This window comes from Alexandromys fortis, unplaced genomic scaffold (assembly GCF_014885135.2).
Source record: "Alexandromys fortis isolate MF-2015 unplaced genomic scaffold, M_Fortis_MF-2015_v1.1 scaffold_40, whole genome shotgun sequence".
In the NCBI taxonomy this organism is placed as follows: domain Eukaryota; kingdom Metazoa; phylum Chordata; class Mammalia; order Rodentia; family Cricetidae; genus Alexandromys; species Alexandromys fortis.
The window spans coordinates 13,550,795-13,570,477 of NW_026067966.1; the positions used below are offsets into that span (position 1 = coordinate 13,550,795).

The window sequence follows — 19,683 nt, forward strand, 5'->3', positions numbered from 1 at the left end:
CCTGGTCTACAGAGTGAGTTCCAGGACAACCAAAGAAGCATAGAGAAACCCTGTCTCCAAAAACCAAAAATTAAAAATAAAAATAAAAGAAATAAAGTTTAAAATAAAGCCACTTTCAGATAGAAAATACACAGAGAATCTGGGTACTGTATGTTATTGTGTTGTCTTTGAATTGTTTGATGACTGAGGTAAGAGCAACAGCAGCTAAAAGACATTTGATTGTAAATGCTGTGGGATCAATCCAACATATCTATTTTGAAACTTCCTTGACTTCAAATTTTAAACAAAAAGATATGTTACTCTAGAGGAGAGGTTTTGCTTTTGTTTCCACAGGAAAGCAGAGCCTGTGGATTCATTCTGGGTTAAGAAAAGTCAGGTTTGATCAAGGAAGACCCCCCCCCCTGGGAAATCTCCAATAGGAGCAGACGGCCCAGATGATCCAACATTTCAGAGGACCTCTGTTGGGGTTTCCTCTGACACATCTAGAAAAGTTCAGTACTGCTGGCTGAGATGATCAAGCCTCACAGAGTATTTCAGTCATGACTTGATCATAATCCTAAATTTTCTTTAGGTCCCCATAAGATTATCAGTGCCCCCAACCAACAGGAAGTAGCCTGGAAAACTCACCCACATTCCCCAAAACTGGATTATGGATGTGTCTTTGTTTAGAGTGTTGGTTACAAATTGTTATGGATAATGGTCAGGAAGAAAGCTAAACAAAGGAGATTAGATTCAGAGTTTCTGTTTTAAAAAGAAAAAAGTGTGTGGGGGTGGGAGAAGTACTATGGGACCATTGTCTTGTACCCTGTAAAGATCTGTCACTTGTATTGTTTTAATAAAACACGGATTGGCTAGTAGCTAGGCAGGAAGTATAGGCAGGACAGCCAGGCAGGAAGTGTAGGCAGGGCAGTGAGAACAGAAGAATTCTGGGAAGAGGAAAGAAAGGCTCAGTCTGCAGTCATCACCCAGATGCAGAGGATGCAAGATGAGACTGTTTCACTGATAAAGGTACCAAGCTATATGGCTAACACAGACTAGAACAATGGGTTCATGTAAGATGTAAGAGTTAGTTAATAAGAATCCTGAGCTAAGAGGCCAATGATTTATAATTATATTATAAATTATAAATATATTATTATAATAATCTATGTGTTTCTTTGGGACTGAACAGCTAAAGGACCAGGAGGGATAGAAACCTCTGTCAACAGGGTGTCATATGAGAATTCTAAAAAATAATAACGGGTATATTTGCACATTTTATCACAGTGTAAGTAGTTTAATATATTAAATAATAAATACTGCAAGTGATTCCAGACTCTTCCACATATTAAATTTAATGCAAAAAATATTATTTCCACAGACTATCTTTAAAATAATGCCTAGGAAGTCTTAAGATGATTCTAAAACAAAGATACACATCTTTCCTAGGTGCATGTTTTAAAGAAAATAACATTTCTTTGAATGCATAAGCCCTACCACAACTGTTAAGCCAATCCCAGTATACCTCATACACAGGGAAAATGGCTTTTAAAATACTAACGGTGGTGCTATAATAATGTTTTACAATTGTAAATTCAAGCGGCAAGTCTTAAACACATATGTACTTAAATAACATTAAAACACTACTTCTACTTATGAAATATTTGATGTTTCTACAAACCTGACAACTTTCACTAATTACTTGTCAAAGTTAATGACTAGTTTGATGATCCTACTTAACTTTCAAGTCCAATTTTTGAAGAAAAAAAAGAAAATATTCTGATAGATTATTAATCTTCAAAGCCAGTTTCAAAATCTGAATGTTCATCATATCAGCTGATTCAAAGAAAAAAAACAAACCAACTTTCCACTTACTATTTAACTGTCTTCTTTACTCAAGGAATTTAAACTCATTGGTGATGCAGGGAATGCCACTCTTACTGGGCTGACACTGCAACTAAAATGTGGAACTCCAAAAAGCCCTTTCTAATCAGTCTGCTATTTCCAGAAATTTTAAATGCAGAGTCTTCCAACCTACATTTAACCTCAAAGTCTGGCAAAGGTTAATACTATGGCTGTACCTGGCACACACTAGACCTACTGACCATTGCTATGCAAATGTTTCTCGTGAAGCCAGCATGGGTCACACACAAGCCAAAAAAACAGTAGGTTGAAAAGGCATAATTTTGAAACATAAAAAAATAAAATACTTGGACATAAATGAAAATGCTCTTAAATTTAAGAAAACATATTTAAAATTACATATTTAAAATTACAATGCATTAAAGTTCATAGAATACCTTCTAATAAACAGAAATAATAAACAAACTATTTTTAGACATCAGCAAATAGGAGAGCAAAGGCACCTGACAAATTCAACCCTTGGGCCCTATCCCAGGCTACTTTTCTGTCAACTTGGCACAGACAGTTATTCTGGAAGAGGGAACATCAATAGAGAAAATGTTCCCACCAGACTGGTCTGGGACAAGTCTGTAATACATTTTCTTCATTTGTGATTGATGTGGGAGGCCCAGCCGAGTGCGGGTGATGGTCAGGAGTACTCTAAGAAAGCCGGCTGAGCAAGCCATGAAGAGCAGGCATCTGCATCAGCTCCTGCCTCCAAGTTCCTGCCCTGCTTGGTTCCAGCCCTGAGGTTCTTCAGTGATGGGCTGACAGCTGGAAGTAAAAACAAAATAAACCCTTTCCTCCCCAAATTGCTTTTGCTCATGGCGTCTTATCACAGCAACAGAAACCCTAACTTAGATGGGCACTCAGACTAGACTACAACCAGTTAAAATACAAACATAAAGTACAAAAAAAAGGGCAGGGGGAGGCCAAAGTGCCTGCTGCCGGGCAGACATTTTAAGTGCCAGGGACACAGGCAGCAAACAAAGTGATCAAAGCCCCTGCTCCAATAGACCCTACATTATTAAATGCCTACTTCCAGAGAATCTTAGCAAGAGATTATAATTACTTCTAGTCCAGGAATTGTATCATCCTTTATATGAAAGGTGCACAGTGGACAACTACAGCCTGATGACTATCTTAATATACATTTTGACCCTTGAACAAAAGCACAGATTATACCACCTCTCCCCACCTCTCCTTAATCATCATAAGTCAGAAATACCTGTAACTTCTGACTCTCCAGAAACCTATTAATAGCCTGCTACTGACAGGAAGCCTTGCTAAGTAGTCAATTAACACTTATTCTGTCAAACATATTATATACAGTAAAAAAATTATGAGAGATCACAATTAATCACTCTCAATACCCAACCACCCAGTGGCAGAAATTAGTCCTAGGGCCTTTGCACATTAGGCAAGTGCTCTACCAACCCAGCTGCACCCCACCCTCAGGAGAACACTTTTTACCTTAATAGACAATTTACTGGGAATGCAAGGATAATTAGCCTAACTCTCTATTCTAAGCAGATCTGCAACTTGAGTTCACAACAGTGCTGGAAGACGACAAAGCGTTAGAGAAAAAAGCAGCACAGGTTAATCTTGTGCAGCTGCCATCTCAACAATACTACATCTACAGAAGAGGTCGTGTGTGCCCTGTGAATGTTTTGATGCTTGACTTTGATAAATGACATTATCAAATGTTTGATACAATGTTTTTATGCTTGACTTTGATTTTAACTTTTTATAATAGATTTATGGGTATTTTCTGGATGCTATTATTAAAATGTGTTGTAGCTGTGCAAAATAGTCTTGTCTGTCCTTTACCATCAAACAACTCAAACCCCTATTATTCAAGGATCAACTGTAACTCCTCTAAGTTTAGATTACATGACCTTAGGCTAATTTGGTTCCTTAATCACCTATCACAGAGACTGTTAATTTCTTTCCCTAACAGCCATTCATCACCAAATGTTATCACAGGCCTCCCAATTTAGAAATAAAGTCTCCTGAGCTTCCTTAATGCTTCCCCAAAAGACTTGAAATACCAATAAAACTAGTTATATGACAATGCATGATGATTCAACAGCAGACCACAAACCAAAGAAAATTCATTGCCAATCTATGCTTTTTGGGAGACAAACTGACAGACTGATCTTCTATACCCTACTGTGGTGTGGTCCTTTTTTATACTTGAAATGGGAGAGAGTTATAGACTCAAGCTACCTATAACACATCTCTAGTAATAGCTAACTAGCCTACCACTTTGTCTAGGCAACTGAGAAAAAAAGCAGGATATTTATTTGGCAATTAGAATATCTCCTTGTGCAGTTTTTCTCTCTTTCACTTATACTATTGTATGTGTACTTGTTTTACCTTTAAAACTTTGTGGGTATCAGTAGTGGTATTTTAGTTACGGTTCTGGGGACCAAATCTGGAATCTCATGTAAGCTAAGCATGTGCTCTGAGCTATAAAAGTCATTTGAAAGCATAGAAATTTACCATCATTGTCTTTTAACTTTCTTTTTAATTGCGTGTAGAAGTGTGAAGTGCATATGAGTGCCAGTATCTGCAGAGGCAGAAGTGTGGGATGGTCCTGGATCTCTCTCGGGCCCACCTCTATTAGGTTATCATCACCACTAGCCATTCTTACAGTGACTATCCAAATGCAAGGAGCACTGTGAATGACTATTCAGTCAGTCATATGTAAATTACATTCTATGCCTATAATCTGAACTACAGCATAAAGAAGACATAAACTTACTATTTTCTTGGACTCTGGCCACAAATCCCATTAAAGGTAACTGAGGAGTTACCTGTAGGATGGAAGGAGGAGGAGGAGCAAGAGATACTGCAAAAACAAAAAAGGTGTGGAGGATAAGGGGTAAGGGCAAGTTATATTAAAAGGAAAGGATAATACAATAAAATATATAAAGGAGGAAAACCACTTTTCACAAACATTTGTCTACCTTACGGATCCACTTTTGAGGGTAACTTTATAAACAAAATAACACACTAGAGAGTTTTAGTAAGCCTTAGAACTACAACAGGCACCATTTAACATGCACGTATCTGTTCTATGTAATGGGAACCAATCCTCTTTGCAAATACCATCTCTGTTGATTACCATGAACAACTGGTTGCTTTTCTAAATTGTCAGTATAGCAGAAAAAAAATATGACATCCCAACAACCTAAATAGGCATTTTATTACTTCGGTAACAATAAACAAACATTAATTGGATCTTTATTTAGTTAAACAAGTATGGCCTGGGTTCTTGCTAAGAGGCAAGGACTCTGCTGGTCCAGTTATTAGAGTCTTACACTGAGAGTCAGATGCTCTTACTGCAAGTTTTCATAACTCCAATTCATTATATTTCCTCCTTAGTCCTACAGGAAACACCACTATTCTTCTCCCAGGATGTGTGCCTCCATCTCAAATGCCTGGCACAATTTAGGAAGCCTTCAACAGATATTTAAGTATGAACAAATAAAGCAGATATCAAAATAATTTTTAGAAGGTTAACTCTATAGTTACAGTTCTCTTCAGAAAGTATATATACTATGGTAGCCATATTCTTAATGGAATTAATTTCCTAGGAGACAGTGCTGGCCACAAGGAGGAAGGCAACAGAGAACAGATCTCCGAGCAAATACTTGAAGAAATGATGTATGCTAAGCAGGCAGAACTTAAGAAAGACAATCAAGGTTAAGGAACCAAGTTAGGGCAAAGGCTTAGAGGCATAAAACAGCATGAGCAGAGTTCACAGGACCAAAAATGTTCCCTCTATATGGCTACATAGAAGATATGTTTAAAACTTAAACCAGGCAGTGGTGGCACATGTGTGTAATCCCAGCACTCTGGAGGCAGAGGCGTGCAAATCTCTGAGTTCAAGGCCAGCCTAGTCTACAAAGCAAGTTCCAGGACACCCAGGGCTGTTACACAGAGAAAACATTTCTCAAAAAGGCAAATAAATAAACAAACAGGGCCGCAAAATTGGCTCAGCTGTTAGGAGCACTTGTTGCCTCTTGCAGAGGACCCGAGTTTGGTTCCCAACACCCACATGGTGGCTCACAGCCATCTGTAACTCTAGTTCCATGAATCCACACACCTCGATGACCTCCACAGGTACACAACATGGATGTGGTGCATATATATACCTTCATGCAGGCAAAACACCGAGACATAAAACAAAAGTAAATATTTGATGAAAGTTGTAAAAAGGTGAGTGTGCGGACATGGAAAGAGGATGTACATGAAGGGCTTCGGTAAAGAGACTGATTTTTTTTAAGTCACTGTGCCTCAAATTCTTGATGTTACATTTTCTGTGTTTAGACACCATGACAATTAGATACTCTAGATCTAATCCATAAATATGAGAAAGACACAGAGAAACCCTGTCTCGAAAAAAAAAAAACAAACAATCATAAATATGAGAAAGAGATAATACAATCCTATTTCACATAGTAGAAGCACAGATTTTATTTCAAAAGCTTAATCAAGCCCTGGAAACAGCAAATCAAGGCAAATTCTAGAAACAAAAGAAAAACTTTGTTACATGTAGGTAAGCCACTATATGATAATTAATGATTTAACTAGCATACAAGGATAACAAAAATCACAAAGCTTTGTGATTAAAGTTAAAGAAGCTATTAACTCACTAACCATGGCAGTTAAGTATGGGAAAAGCACGGGGTAGTGATTGTAGACACAATTGAAAAGATGAAGGCAAAATAAATGGGATGCATGAGGATAACTTAAGCATAAAAATGAGAGGCAACAGGAAAATATGGGTGGGAGATATTAAACCTCAAGAAGTATAAAGTTAGTAGCTATCAGTAAAGTGGTAATGGCTGACAGGGTACACAGACAGGCAAGAACATGTAAATATACAGAGAAAAGCTAACGGACCACTTTTAAGAGTGTCTAGATGTAGGAGAACGAGCATAACATCCATAAACTGGTCTCTCTTCAAAAGGTGACTTGGGTTTTAGATTTTTCCCTAAAAATCACACTTCTTGGCAGTAAATCCCTCACTCCGAAGACTGAGGTGTGGTGGCACCTCTGCATGCTGCTAAGAGACAGTAAGCAGAGTGGGAGCAAGAGAGCAGCCAAGAAACCGCAGAACAGCAGTGCATTGCACAGGACATCAGGATACACATTCTGTAACACTGAACACCTTCTGAAAACAAACACATCAAGCTTGCTTGCTTGCTTCCTTCCTTCCTTCCTCTCAAACAGAAAAGTGGGAATCTCTCTCCTCACTTATTATTTACCCACTAAATAAAGGCAGTAACTTTTGTACTTGACAAAAAAAAAAAGAAAAAATACATGCATAATGTAAACAACAGTCTTTTTATGGACAAACTAAGCTTATTACATTTTAAAGATGAATATGCCTTCTTTTCTCAGGAAAATTTCAAAAACTCATTGTTGTGGTTTGAAAGAAAATGACCCCTATAAGGAGTGGCACTATCAGGAGGTGTAGCTTTGTTGGAGTAGGTGTGGCCTTAATGGAGGAAGTGTATCAGTGTGTGTTGGGGGGGGGGGGGAGTGACACAGTTCCCTTCCTGTTGATTGTGGATCAAGACGTAGAACTCTTAGCTCCTTCCCCAGTCATGTCATGTCTGCTTCCACACTGCCATGTCCTGACATGAAGATAACAGACTCTGAGACTATGAGTGGACCCCAATTAAATGTTTTTCTTTATAAGAGTTGCCATGGTCATGATGTCTCTTCACAATAGAAACCCTAAGAGGCTCATCTAACCAGAATTTAGTTATACCTGGTTCTGTTTATTCCTGTGAACAGAAAAGAGCAAAAAGCAGAAGTTGCAGTACAACTTAGTGGTAGAATATGTGCTTCCTATGTGAAAGGCTTTAAATTTCATTCTCGGCAACAACAACAAAAGAATGGGAAGTAACTTTACAAATTTGTATATTCCCATCATTTACCTAAGATATATCCTCATATAAGACCTTTATTCTAGAACCACTTGAAATATCTCTGAATTTAGAATAAGTTATATTATTTTTATTAAAATACAATGTTGGTAGGCTGGAGAGATGGCTCAGTGGTTGACAGCGTTAGGAGGAATGCTATCAGATTTATACTCCACAGAACCCCACTGCCTTGTCAAACTTCATTCTTTGGAAGCATACATCTATGGCAAGGCTCTGACTAAAATATATGGGTTCATAAAAAATAAGCATCATTTTGTTCACTAAATAATTCACTAAGTATTACATCTTACAAAAGAGTCGTCAAATAAAAAACATACTTGGGTTGAGTGTAGAAAAATCATAGAACACTTGCCTGACATGTTCAAGGATCATGGTGCAAAAGCCAGAAACTTCTCCCACCAAAAGGACATAATAGAGCTTTGCTTTTTTTTAAAAGTAGGTTTTAAAAACAGATTGATTATAGCTGATGTTAATTAGTTATAATTAACTAATTAATTATAGCACAGAGCTATAATTGTCTTCTTTAAAGTTACCAAATTCCAATAGAAGAAAGGCAGAACTTAGAGTACAGAAAATACTGACAGCTGAGGGGCCTCTCATGATCCAAACAATTCCAGTTCACCTTATTAATACTTAGATTAAAATTATTCTCTAAAGATTTAATTCTACTTTAAAATATATTTTGGCATATATGAATCTGAGTTATAAAGTATTATTGAAATATGAAATCTTTAGTCCATTAGAAACATAAGGCAAGAGTAGAGCACTTGGCTAACAAATACAAAGCCTTAGACTCAATCTTTAATACTGCAAAAATTAAATACATGAAACAGATGTTTAAAGAGCTGTCAAATTTTACCTGAGAGTTTTTATAGGAGTACTGAGTATATACACACAGCATGAAATATTCCTCCACAGTATTACTAAGTACCTTGTACAGCTGGTATCAAAATTGTAACAGTGAATCCTCTCCCAACTTCATTATGGATATAACCCACTTTAGATTAAGGAACTGTAAGCAGTAATTTCCAGATACCCAAGAGAGCTAGCCCCTCTTCTAGAAAACTATATCTAATAAACTAAAATTCAAGGACTGGGGAAAAAGAAGTATTTAATGGTCAAGCATGGGACACACACACACACACACACACACACACACACACACACTCAGGAAGCTCAGGCAGGAGGATCGGTAAAACCACAAGTTCAAAACCAGTCTAAATAAGACATTGTTTAAAAGTGGGGGCAGTGGTGGCTCATGCCTTGAATCCCAGCCCTTGGAAGGTAGAAGCAGGTGAACCAGGACAGTCAAGGCTACACAACAAAACCCTGTCTCAAAAAAACCTAAAAAAAGAAGAAAGAAAGAAAGAAAGAAAGAAAGAAAGAAAGAAAGAAAGAAAGAAAGAAAGAAAGAAAGAAAGAAAGAAAGAAAGAAAGAAAGAAAGAAAGAAGGAAAAGCATAAACACAGCCTTAAACACTAAGCATGAAAGGAGAAATACATTTCAATCAAGGCAATTAGGAGGATTCACCCTGCATTTTGCACTAGGTTAACTACAAATACAGCATTCCATAAATGAGAGGAGCCCAGGAGAGTGAAGAAAATTTGGATTAAGAAGTGAGGTTTCATTTAATATTCAACAATATTTTTAAACAATTTTCTCAGGACAGTCCTGCATAACCACTAACAAGGATTCCACCATTAGTATATCCTATACCGTAATAGAGACTTCCCCTTCCTCCTTTTTCTTCTCTAGCAGAAACGGAGAAGCCTTAGCAGGTGAAGAAGTTAGGTAGGACAGGACAATAGAAAAGTCATGAAATACAGAATCAAAAAATCAAAACAAAAAGAAAGAAAGAAAGAAAGAAAGAAAGAAAGAAAGAAAGAAAGAAAGAAAGAAAGAAAGGAAGGAAGGAAGGAAGAAAGAAAAGAATAAGAAAAAAACCATTAAGTTCAAGTCTATCTTGACCAATACCTTGCCTTGGTTTCATATACAAAATACATATGTAAATATCACCATTCTTGGGCTGGAGAGATTGCTCAGCAGTTAAGTGTACGACAGTTCTTCCTGAGGACCCAGATCCAATTCCCAGCACCCACATGGCAGTTTACAACCATCTACAGCTCCAATTTTAAGGGATACAATTTCTTCTTCTGGCTTCTGTAGACATTAGGCAAATACATAGTACAAAAACATATGTACTTGCAAGCAAAACATTCATATACACATAAAATTTTAAAAACTTAAAAGCATTTAAATATTATAACCAATCTTATTTTCCATATGTAAATCAAGTGAGATAATAAGAGGAAAGTCAATTTTTTTTTGCAAGATTCTAAAGGGTTTAAGTAAGGTTTCACTAACAGATTAATTTCTGCTCCATAAACTCAAGGCTTATGAGAGATTGAATGATCTGTCCCCAGAATCAGAGGAACCCAGAGGCTTCATTACCTCTTAGCAAATTAAAAACAAAACAGTAAGTTGACATAATACACTCATGGTTAAGGTGCCTAAAATTTTTGTGAATTCTCTAGGAAATGAACAAAATGTTGATTATTGTAGTGTTCAAGTGTAAGTGTGCAAGATTAGCTCTTCTGTATATATGATTCAATTCTTTATTTCAATTGTTATATTTAGACCAATTTTTCCAAGTCCCTCATACCCATCAGGGTATTTGATATGATAATCGAGTTAAGACAGTTTGACTGTCTAATGTATACCCAATTTCATCTGTAATTCATAAAGCAATGATGTCTTACTAAACAAAAAGAAAATACTGTTTTCATACATACTCCACTTGAGACAGGATCTCAATTCTACAAGCCTAGGCTGCCGACTCTCCCTGCCTCTACCCCATGATGCTGAAATAAAAGGAAGCACTTGCATGTCTAGCACAATGGTAGTTTTTAAAGGCAAATTCCATCCACTGAAAATGACTACATTCAGAGCGAGAGAATAAAAGCAACTCCTTAGCTTTACACCAAGTCATACAAGGACTGCTTAAAGTAGAAACAATATTAAAAAGTTAGTACTCATTCATTCATCTATCCATTTAATAAGTGTTTTGATAGTTTATTTATGTGCATTTTATGTACATTGGTGTTTTCCTGCATGTATGTCTGTGTGCTGATGTCAAATGCCCTGGCAGCGCCATAGGTGCTGGGAACTGAGACCAGGTCCTCGGGAAGAGCCATCAAGTGCTCTTAACTGCGGAGCCATCTCTCCAGCTCCTCAACAATAATCTCAAGTACCTATTTCATATGGGATAACTATCTACTATATATGGGTTAACTATGTGTAACTGAAGAGGTTTTTCTTTTTTGTCTTTTGGTTTTCGTCTTTTTTTTTTGGGCACAACACGAAAGAAATTGAAAGAAATGGCAAAAGAAGAGCCTAACCTGGATTCTGGTTATAAAAAGGCCCTCCATTCATCTGACTCTGAAGGCTTGCCTGTGAAGTTATGGAAGGAGGACGTCTATAGGGCAACGAGCCCCCGATTGTTGGTGGCGTATGGCGAGAGGCAGGCCTATTCATGCTGTAGAACTGAACAGGATGACCTGGGAAAGGAACAGAACACAGACCCATCATTAAAAGAAGCTTCTATCAGATAATGAAATACTTTGAGCCAAGCAGACTAATATATTATAAATATATTTTATAAATAATTATTATTTATATTATATTAGTCTGTTTATATTTATATTATTATTTATATTAGTCTGCTTTTTTAAGTAATTATTTAAGTAATCTAGTCTGCAGTATTCTGTTACAGCACACAAAACAGATAGGTTCCCCTTCCTCTCCAAAAAATAAATGATTTAAAGCAGCCACTAAACACTGGAGACTAAACAAAAAATCACATTCTGGAAAAGAAAAAAGAAAGATGTTTGATACAATCTTACTCTAAAACAATGGTGGAGATAAGTTAGCAAAGAAAGTTGTTTAAAAGGAAAACAAAATATTTCAACAAAACACTTGATGCTGTAACTCCAAGTCAAACCCATCTTCACACAACACAAAATATTCATTTTTCTAAAGCTAGAGCATATCCTAAAATTTGTTTATAAAATCTAAACCAAAATTTGCATCATCATCGCAGTAACCTACCCATGTTTATTACTCATTTGAACCTCTTGAAAGAATTATTCACTGCTATTATCAACTGGAAATATCCTTTCCTAATTCATCCAGTTTCCTAATAATGCAAACCCCAAATTTTACCTTGCCTTTGCCCTCACTTGCTCTGCACTCAGCAAGGCCCTCATCAACAGAGCAGTAGAAGGGACCCATGAAGGAGCACAGTCGAGCAGGCACCAAGGCATGGAAAGGAGAAAGGGATAACAGAAAGACAGAGGAGGAGGACATGCTACATGATGAGGGAAAAAGGAGAAAAGGTGGAAGGAGAAGAAATAAAGGTAGAAAGAAAAGCACTGCCATTTACTAATACTTGGCAAAGATCGTCACACAAAAAAATACACCACCATATGAATTTTTATGACGTTGGATCCAGTCTAAAATTTCATCTGTCTTAAGTATACCCAGCAGCTCAGTGTCGCACTCCATTAACTACAGTTGCAGAGGATCTAACGTCTTCTGATGTCCTTTGGTACTAGGCAGGCATGTGGTGCACACACACACACACATATATATACTCTGGTCAAACATTCATCCACATAAAAATAAATATAAAAAACAAACAATTTTTTTTTGTTTTTAAAGACAGGGTTTCTCTGTTTAGCCCTGGCTGTCTCTCTGTAGACCAGGCTGGCTTCAAACTCAGAGAACCACTGGCCTCTGCCTCCACAGTGCTAGGATTAAAGGCGTGCGCGACCACCCTCACAGTCTTTTAAAAAAAAAACAATTTCAAAGACATCTATTTATATCAACTAAAGTTAGGATTTTTGGCACCCCACCCCCAAAAAGGCACAATGAAAGGATACCCAGCCTCAGCATTCACTAGAGATATGCAAATTAAAACTGCATGGAAAAACCACTGAAGTTTAAACAAAAAAATGTACAGTTATTTGGGAAACAACTTGGTAGTTTCTTTAAAAGTTAAATATTCCAAGCATGTGGTACTTGTCTTTGATCCCACCATTGAGAGGCAGAGGCAAGCAGATATCTGAGTTCCAGGCCAGTTAGGGTTACACAGTGAGACCCTATCTCAAAAATAAAATAAATAGATTGCACATTCCCTTTATAATACAACCTAACAATTCTATTCCCTAGGTATTTACCAAGATGACATGACCTAAACTCACCAGAAACCTGTATATGAATGTTTGTGGCAGCGTTATTCATAATCCCTCAAGACAAAAACTATCCAAATGTCCTTCAACTCTGAAAGGAACATATTGTAACCCATCAAGAGCACATAACAGTAAGAAGGAACATAAACACCTCAGCAGGTGTTTCTATTGTGTAGTGCTGGCAGTCCCTGAACTCACTATGCAGAGAGTCCACCTGCCTCTACCTCCTGGGTGGTGGGATTAAAGCGTGTGCTACCACGCCTGGCCAAATACCTATCATTACCTTATAATTTAATTACTAAATTTTTTAGGTAGGGGTCATTTCTTCATCTACAGCATTAACAAGATTCCTATATTTAACTAGTTCGACTAGTATAGTAAGAGTTGCATATCCAATCAAATGACTACTCATCCATTACAGAAAAGTCTTTTTCATAGAGAGGCTCTCTCAATTGAACACTACCCAAAACCCAATTTGAACAAAGATGTCTTTTAAAACATGTTTTATTAGTAGCCAAGTAGTGGTGACACATGCTTTTAATCCTAGCACTCAGGAGGTAGAGGCAGGTGGTTATCTGAGTCTGGTCTACAGAGGACATTCCAGGACAGCCAAGGTTACACAGAGAAACCCTGTCTTGGGGGGAAATAAAAAGAATCTACTTACTAACAAGCATCATATTAACTGCTCAGAGTATTCTGAGGTAACTGAGTCTTTACCACCTATCCCAGCAAAGCATACCTGAGGCTGAGATCTTTAAAAGAATGAGTACATTTATTTATAAGGAGGATGCATTCATACCACAGAGAGAGAAAGAGAGAGAGAGAGAGAGAGAGAGTGTGTGTGTGTGTGTGTGTGTGTGTGTGTGTGTATCTCCACCACTAAAAATTCAAACTCTGGTTGTCAGGCTGGGCAGCAAACCCTTTCTTATCTGACGAGTCATCTCCCTAGCACTAGGTTAAAATCTTAAACTAAAACACCAATCAACTTAAATAATCCTGAACTCCTTTAGAACCACAGTTAATAAGTTTCTGGTACTGCTAAAATATAAGCAAAAAATCTCATTATAATATACACAGAAGTTTGTAATTAGCTATATAGAATATTACATTAAAATGAAACTTTTAATCGTCATAGGCTTGTTTTTGTTAATTACTTAACCTGCAATATTACTGGTGTGTGTACTGGTACAGGTGTTCTATGCAGATCTATGTGCAGGTAAACAGTTGAGTATGCCAGAGGCCGTCAACCTTGTGTTTTCAATGTCTTTCACTAAGACCTGGTACTTACCCATTAGGACGGGCTGACTAGACAAAGACAGCACTGGCTTCAGTTCCCAAACACTGGGATTACAGACATACACCACCTTGCCTGGCTTTTTATGTCTGTCCTGGGGACAGAACTCAAGTCCTCACACTTGCACAGCAAGGACTTTACCAACTAAGCTAACGCCCCAGCTCCCTATAATAGTTCTAATGGCAAGTTTTCAAAACTGTATGGAAGTTAACTCCATACTAAATTCACAAATCAACTTAAAAAAAAAAAAAAAGTAAAACCGAACCAACAAATACAGCAAAGCTGAAGTTTCAGGCAAGAATGGCCAGGTCTGTCTGCCATGCCAATACTCACCTGTGGGGGGATTGGAAGAAATAACAGGGGGAGTTGGAGAAGTGAAGCCATCAGCAAGGGTCTGTGCGCCCCCAGCAGCAACATCTGGGGCAGTGGAGGATGGGACAGGAGCAGGAACAAGAGGGGTAGGGACAGGTGCAGAAGTAGCAGGAAGAGGAGGGGTGACAGCAGAGCCAGCAGGGGCTGATGGGAAAGAGGAGTAAGAGGCAGCATTAATAAGGCAGTCATATTAGCGTTAGAAAAGGCATTGGAATACTAAGAGTATTCAGCGCTTAACACTAGTCAAAAGAATAGAGCATTGCAAAAAGAATGGTTAAGGGTTTTATATGAACTAATAATTCAAGATGCTCAGGTAGGATAGAAAAATGTTAGTTAAAAACAAACCTTTCTTTTTACCTAAAAGTAACTGACCTAGGAAAAAACGGCTTCCTACATACTGTTACTTTTATCATGACATGCCCCACATATATAAAACTACAGTACCTTAAAAAAGCAACAATATACTATTAGAATTACAACACGAATCAAAATATACACCCATATTCCAGACAGTATCTTATTAGATAGAAAAAGAAAAAAAGAAAGCAAAACCTTAAAACATGCACAAAACTTTTCATGACTTTTTAAAAAGGTACTGTTTATTTGCACTGTTATAATTAAATATGTTGCTTTGGTTTGAAAGACAGAATTCTCACTACTTGGTCTATTGGCACCTCGATTCTCCTGCCTTAGCCTATGCATGCTGTATTGCAGGCATGTACCACAACCTACTACAAGATATTCTATGCTGCTGGGTTTGGCGTTTGTTTTTATTTTGGTTTGTTTTTGGTTTTCCAAGACAGGGTTTCCTTATGGAGCCTGGCTGTCTTGGAACTCACTCGCTCTGTAGCTCTGTAGACCAAGCTGGCCTCAAACTCGGATATCTATCTGACTCTGCCTCCTAAGTACTGGACTAAAGGCATGCACCAACATACCCAGCTTATTTTGCTAGTGTTTTTTTTTTTTAATAAAGATTTTTATTTACATGTGTAAGCCTAAAAAGCATTATGTGTGTCATCTGCATGTAGTCCAGAAACCAGAAGAGAGTGTTGGGTCACCTGGAGCTGAAGTCACCCAACATGGGTACCGAAACCGTACCTGGGTCCTTCTACAAGGGCAGCAAGGGCTCTTAAATGACTGTCTCTCTAGCCCCTATCTTGATGTTTTTGTGTTCATGCTTTTAAAACTAAATTCAAACTCTGTTATATTTTTCTGTTTCAGGGAGGAGGGGGAATAATTTTTCAGAAACTACTGAATTATAATACTCCTTTAAATTTACATCTCTTGTCCTCTGTTACCAAAATGATTCTCAAACCACATCCTCATCATTTCCAAGGAAAGGTACTGGTGTAACACTAACTGAAACTAAAGAAGTAACTCATACCATAATGAACATGAAACCCCAAAGCACCAACTGAACTAGCGCCAAAGACATAAAACAAAGTAACAATTAGACAGTAAACAATTAAGATCACTGGACAGAAATAACAAATGTGTGTAGACTTCCCAATACTTATGGAATGCTAAGGAAATCTTTAAAATCTTTATTAGGAAGAAAACCCATCTGTAAGAGACTCTGGGTTCAAAAGCCAGCAACACACATAAACACGCACATATATACACAGAGAAGTGCACCACTGTAATACAACAACAAACTGGACTCAAATGCTTCACCTGGGAAGACGCTGGGAGGGGAGGGAGTGGGAACAGCAATAGGGACCCCCACACTCCCGCTTCCGCTGTTCTCCCGACTGCTGCTCCGACTACTCGGGTGGCTTCCTCCACTGCTCCCACTGCTGCTGAAGAAGTAAGAGCCATCAAAGTATGAATATAGAGAACGAGATGTCACATTCCCAAGTATTTCTGAAATGGATATAGCTACAAGAAATAAAATCCATATGAATTCTTAATAAACCATAAGGGCAAAATCTGAGTTCAGTAAACTTGTTTTACTACCTATTTATAAGGGCTATCTTATACACTTTCTTAAAGAAATCCTCTATAAATGTAAGGTCAAACTGTTCGTGCTTAATATATTAAAATAATAAATATTACCTTTTATACCCTGACTTAATATCTATCTGAATAAACTTACAGTCAGATTAACTAGATTATTTTATTTCAGTTTGTAAAGGCATGGTGATATATTAATATTTTAGTATGAGTTGTTTCTCATCTTTAAATTTCTACCAAAAAATAACTTGCAATTTTCATTCCTGGTTAATAATGTTTTTTGAATGAACGTGGGTTGTCTCTTTTGTTGTTAAGTTTATACTTTGAGATGTCGTTCTCACCTTCCTGACTGCTCAAGGTTGCCTCAGAGCATGAGGGGAGAGAGAGGAAGAATCAGATGAGGTTTGGGAGAGCAGAGAAAAAGAACTTAGTGCTTGGAAAATGAGAGAGCTTTACTGAAGTTATCTGAACAGATTATGGTACTCTGACCATCATGTTTTGCGCTGAGGTAGAGAAAATACCTGTAAGTTCGATTTCTTTGATTCACAGAAGCTGTCCTCACAGGGCTCTGCTGCGAGGGAGCCATATTACGGGTTGGGCTAGGTACGTAATCATTGGGTACCACTGGAGGACGCACTGGCTCCAGTGTGCGATAGGGGGAGTGCCGCCTACAAAAAGAAGAGCGTATGTATTCTGTGATTAATCAAGTTTCGGCACGATAAATTCAGATTTGCCAGTGCAATACAATTTGTAAGCAGAAATTGGAAATGTGGTTTAACCTAGCTATCAATTTGTCTTTCCTACAGTACAACTCTTCCACCATGAGAGAGCTCTGGTGAATATGTAGTGTAAATCTCAGTCTCCAACCTCATTTCCCTATGCTAATGTAATTTTGTTCATTTAGTCACAGAAAACTCAAGTTTTCCATTGTTTAAGCCAATGTTTCTAGACGCCACTCTTCTCTTAGAGAATTTGCGTATTTTCGTATCGTGTCAGAATCTCCCAAAGGCACTCGCTAACTTATCTTCTTCTCCTCTCTCTCCCTAGCCAAAGATGTTTAAAAATACAGATGACAAATCTAGATTTTTGGAGTCACAACCTCCACATGATGATCAATACCGGCCTTAACTCATTCCCCTTTTTATACTCTAAACACATGGAAACTAAAGCATATTGATAATTAAAAATACACCACTTCATTTCATTTTCCAATTTTACAAACTTTCGCCTTCAAGTTCACCTTAATTTCTTTGCTGATTCCTCCTCAGAGTTCAACATTGATAGGAAATTTTAAAAGACTACCTAAGTTTTTCTATATCTTAGTTACTTTAAACTGTAAAACACAAACTAGACAAAGTTACTAAGAAATCATTTCCCTTCTCTCAAATTTTCCCTCCAAAAAGAGGACAGAAGCAGAAAGGAAACATAATGGGTGTAAAGTACTGCCTGGGGCAAAACTTAGCACTCCTTCAGTTCTTGTTTCCAAGTGACCAAATCCTTCAGGGACAAGGACATCTTGCAGTTGAGATTAAGTCTTTAAAAGAATTTGGCATCCGAAAGTATGAAAATTAAAAGGCTTTCTTCCCTTCCAAGAGGATGCTGCTCAACCTGCTCTTGCAGTTCTCATTAATTCACCCCCAACCAGGTTCCCAAAGTTTCTTTAAGCATTTCTTTCCTGGCCACTCAAGTTATGGCTCACTGACTTTGAATGAGTTTTTTTTTCCTTTCTTCCTTCCTTCCTTCCTTCCTTCCTTCCTTCCTTCCTTCCTTCCTTCCTTCCTTCCTTGTTTTTTTTTTTTTCCTTCCAGTTCTTTGATTTTTCCAGTCAGGGTTTCTCTGTATAGCCCTGACCGTCCTAGAACTCACTTCTCAAACTCACAGAGATTTTCTTGCCTCTGCCTCCTGAGTGCTGGTATTAAAGGCAGGTGCCACCACCACTGAAATGAGATTATATTTCAAAGGCACTGTTGACTCTACTTCCCTCGGGTATTTTTCAATAAACAAAATAATTAATAATTCAAAATAAATAAAAGTATATATGCTATTGTGTCAAAAGGAAAGGAAGCAATGCTACGACTCTGAATTGAAATTATTTTTTAAAAATTCAAGCATCTTTAAAATTAGAATGTATATATAAATTTATATAATTATATTAAATAATCTCGAAAGTCTACTTTTGACAGTATTTTCTACACACTAAAATGTTTCATTCTATCTTCACTAACTTCAAGTTATACAGAAAAACAATGACACAAACAAGGTTAAAAAAGTAAAACAAAGTAAGCAGGAAGAAGAGGAAAAATATAGTGATAAGGCAAAGACTAAAGAAAACAGGCCAAGATCGTCAAATGGACAAATGGAACTGAGCCACTCTGATCTCCAAGGAGCAACTAAAGTCCTGCTAATACCCAAGAAAACACATCCCTGGTACATTAAGTATGAGTTCAAAATCTGAGTGTAGAAGAGATCTTAATTTTACTAGAGACTTGATAACAACATTAACTTAAACATTTACAAATTCCATTAAGTAGTACACCCAAGGAAATAAATGTGCATTTGTTTACAAGAAAACATAGCAAACACTTTCTCTGCAACCATCACACCCTACAATGTCATTTTCATTCTACCTGGAAGTTAAATCTTATTTGACCTACTAGATTCTTTCCTCTGCATTCTAAGAACAAAAAGATCATTCTAGATAAAGCCTAAACTGGATTACAGGTACAAACCTGTAATCCCAGCATTCCAAAATTTGAGGAAGAAGGATCATGAGTTCAAGATTAATATAGACTACAATATGTAATAACACCTGTCTTAAAAAGCAAAAATAAATTAATTAATTAAAACCATCATAATTTTGGTTTCACCTTTTTGTTTTGCTTTCCACTGACCAGACTATAATCACTTTCCAAAATTATCCTCCTTTATATTTCAATTTGTTTCTGTCCTATTCAAATCCAAGTGCTTG

General features: G+C 37.3%; 1 protein-coding gene across 11 annotated transcripts in view; it reads right to left on the bottom strand.

Annotated features, from left to right (window-relative positions):
* The window catches only part of Abi2 (abl interactor 2), an 81,839-nt gene that overhangs the window by 17,407 nt on the left and 44,749 nt on the right, over nucleotides 1-19,683 (bottom strand). For 2 of the 11 annotated variants that reach the window (XM_050154230.1, XM_050154225.1), the window contains 4 exons: nucleotides 17,237-17,383; nucleotides 16,437-16,561; nucleotides 11,246-11,404; nucleotides 4,649-4,735 (listed from right to left, as the gene is read on the bottom strand). In XM_050154230.1, coding sequence (XP_050010187.1) covers nucleotides 4,649-4,735; nucleotides 11,246-11,404; nucleotides 16,437-16,561; nucleotides 17,237-17,383 — 518 coding nt within the window. The remainder of the gene's footprint in view (nucleotides 1-4,648; nucleotides 4,736-11,245; nucleotides 11,405-16,436; nucleotides 16,562-17,236; nucleotides 17,384-19,683) is intronic. The other 9 variants (XM_050154235.1, XM_050154229.1, XM_050154233.1 and 6 more) reach the window with 5 other exon arrangements.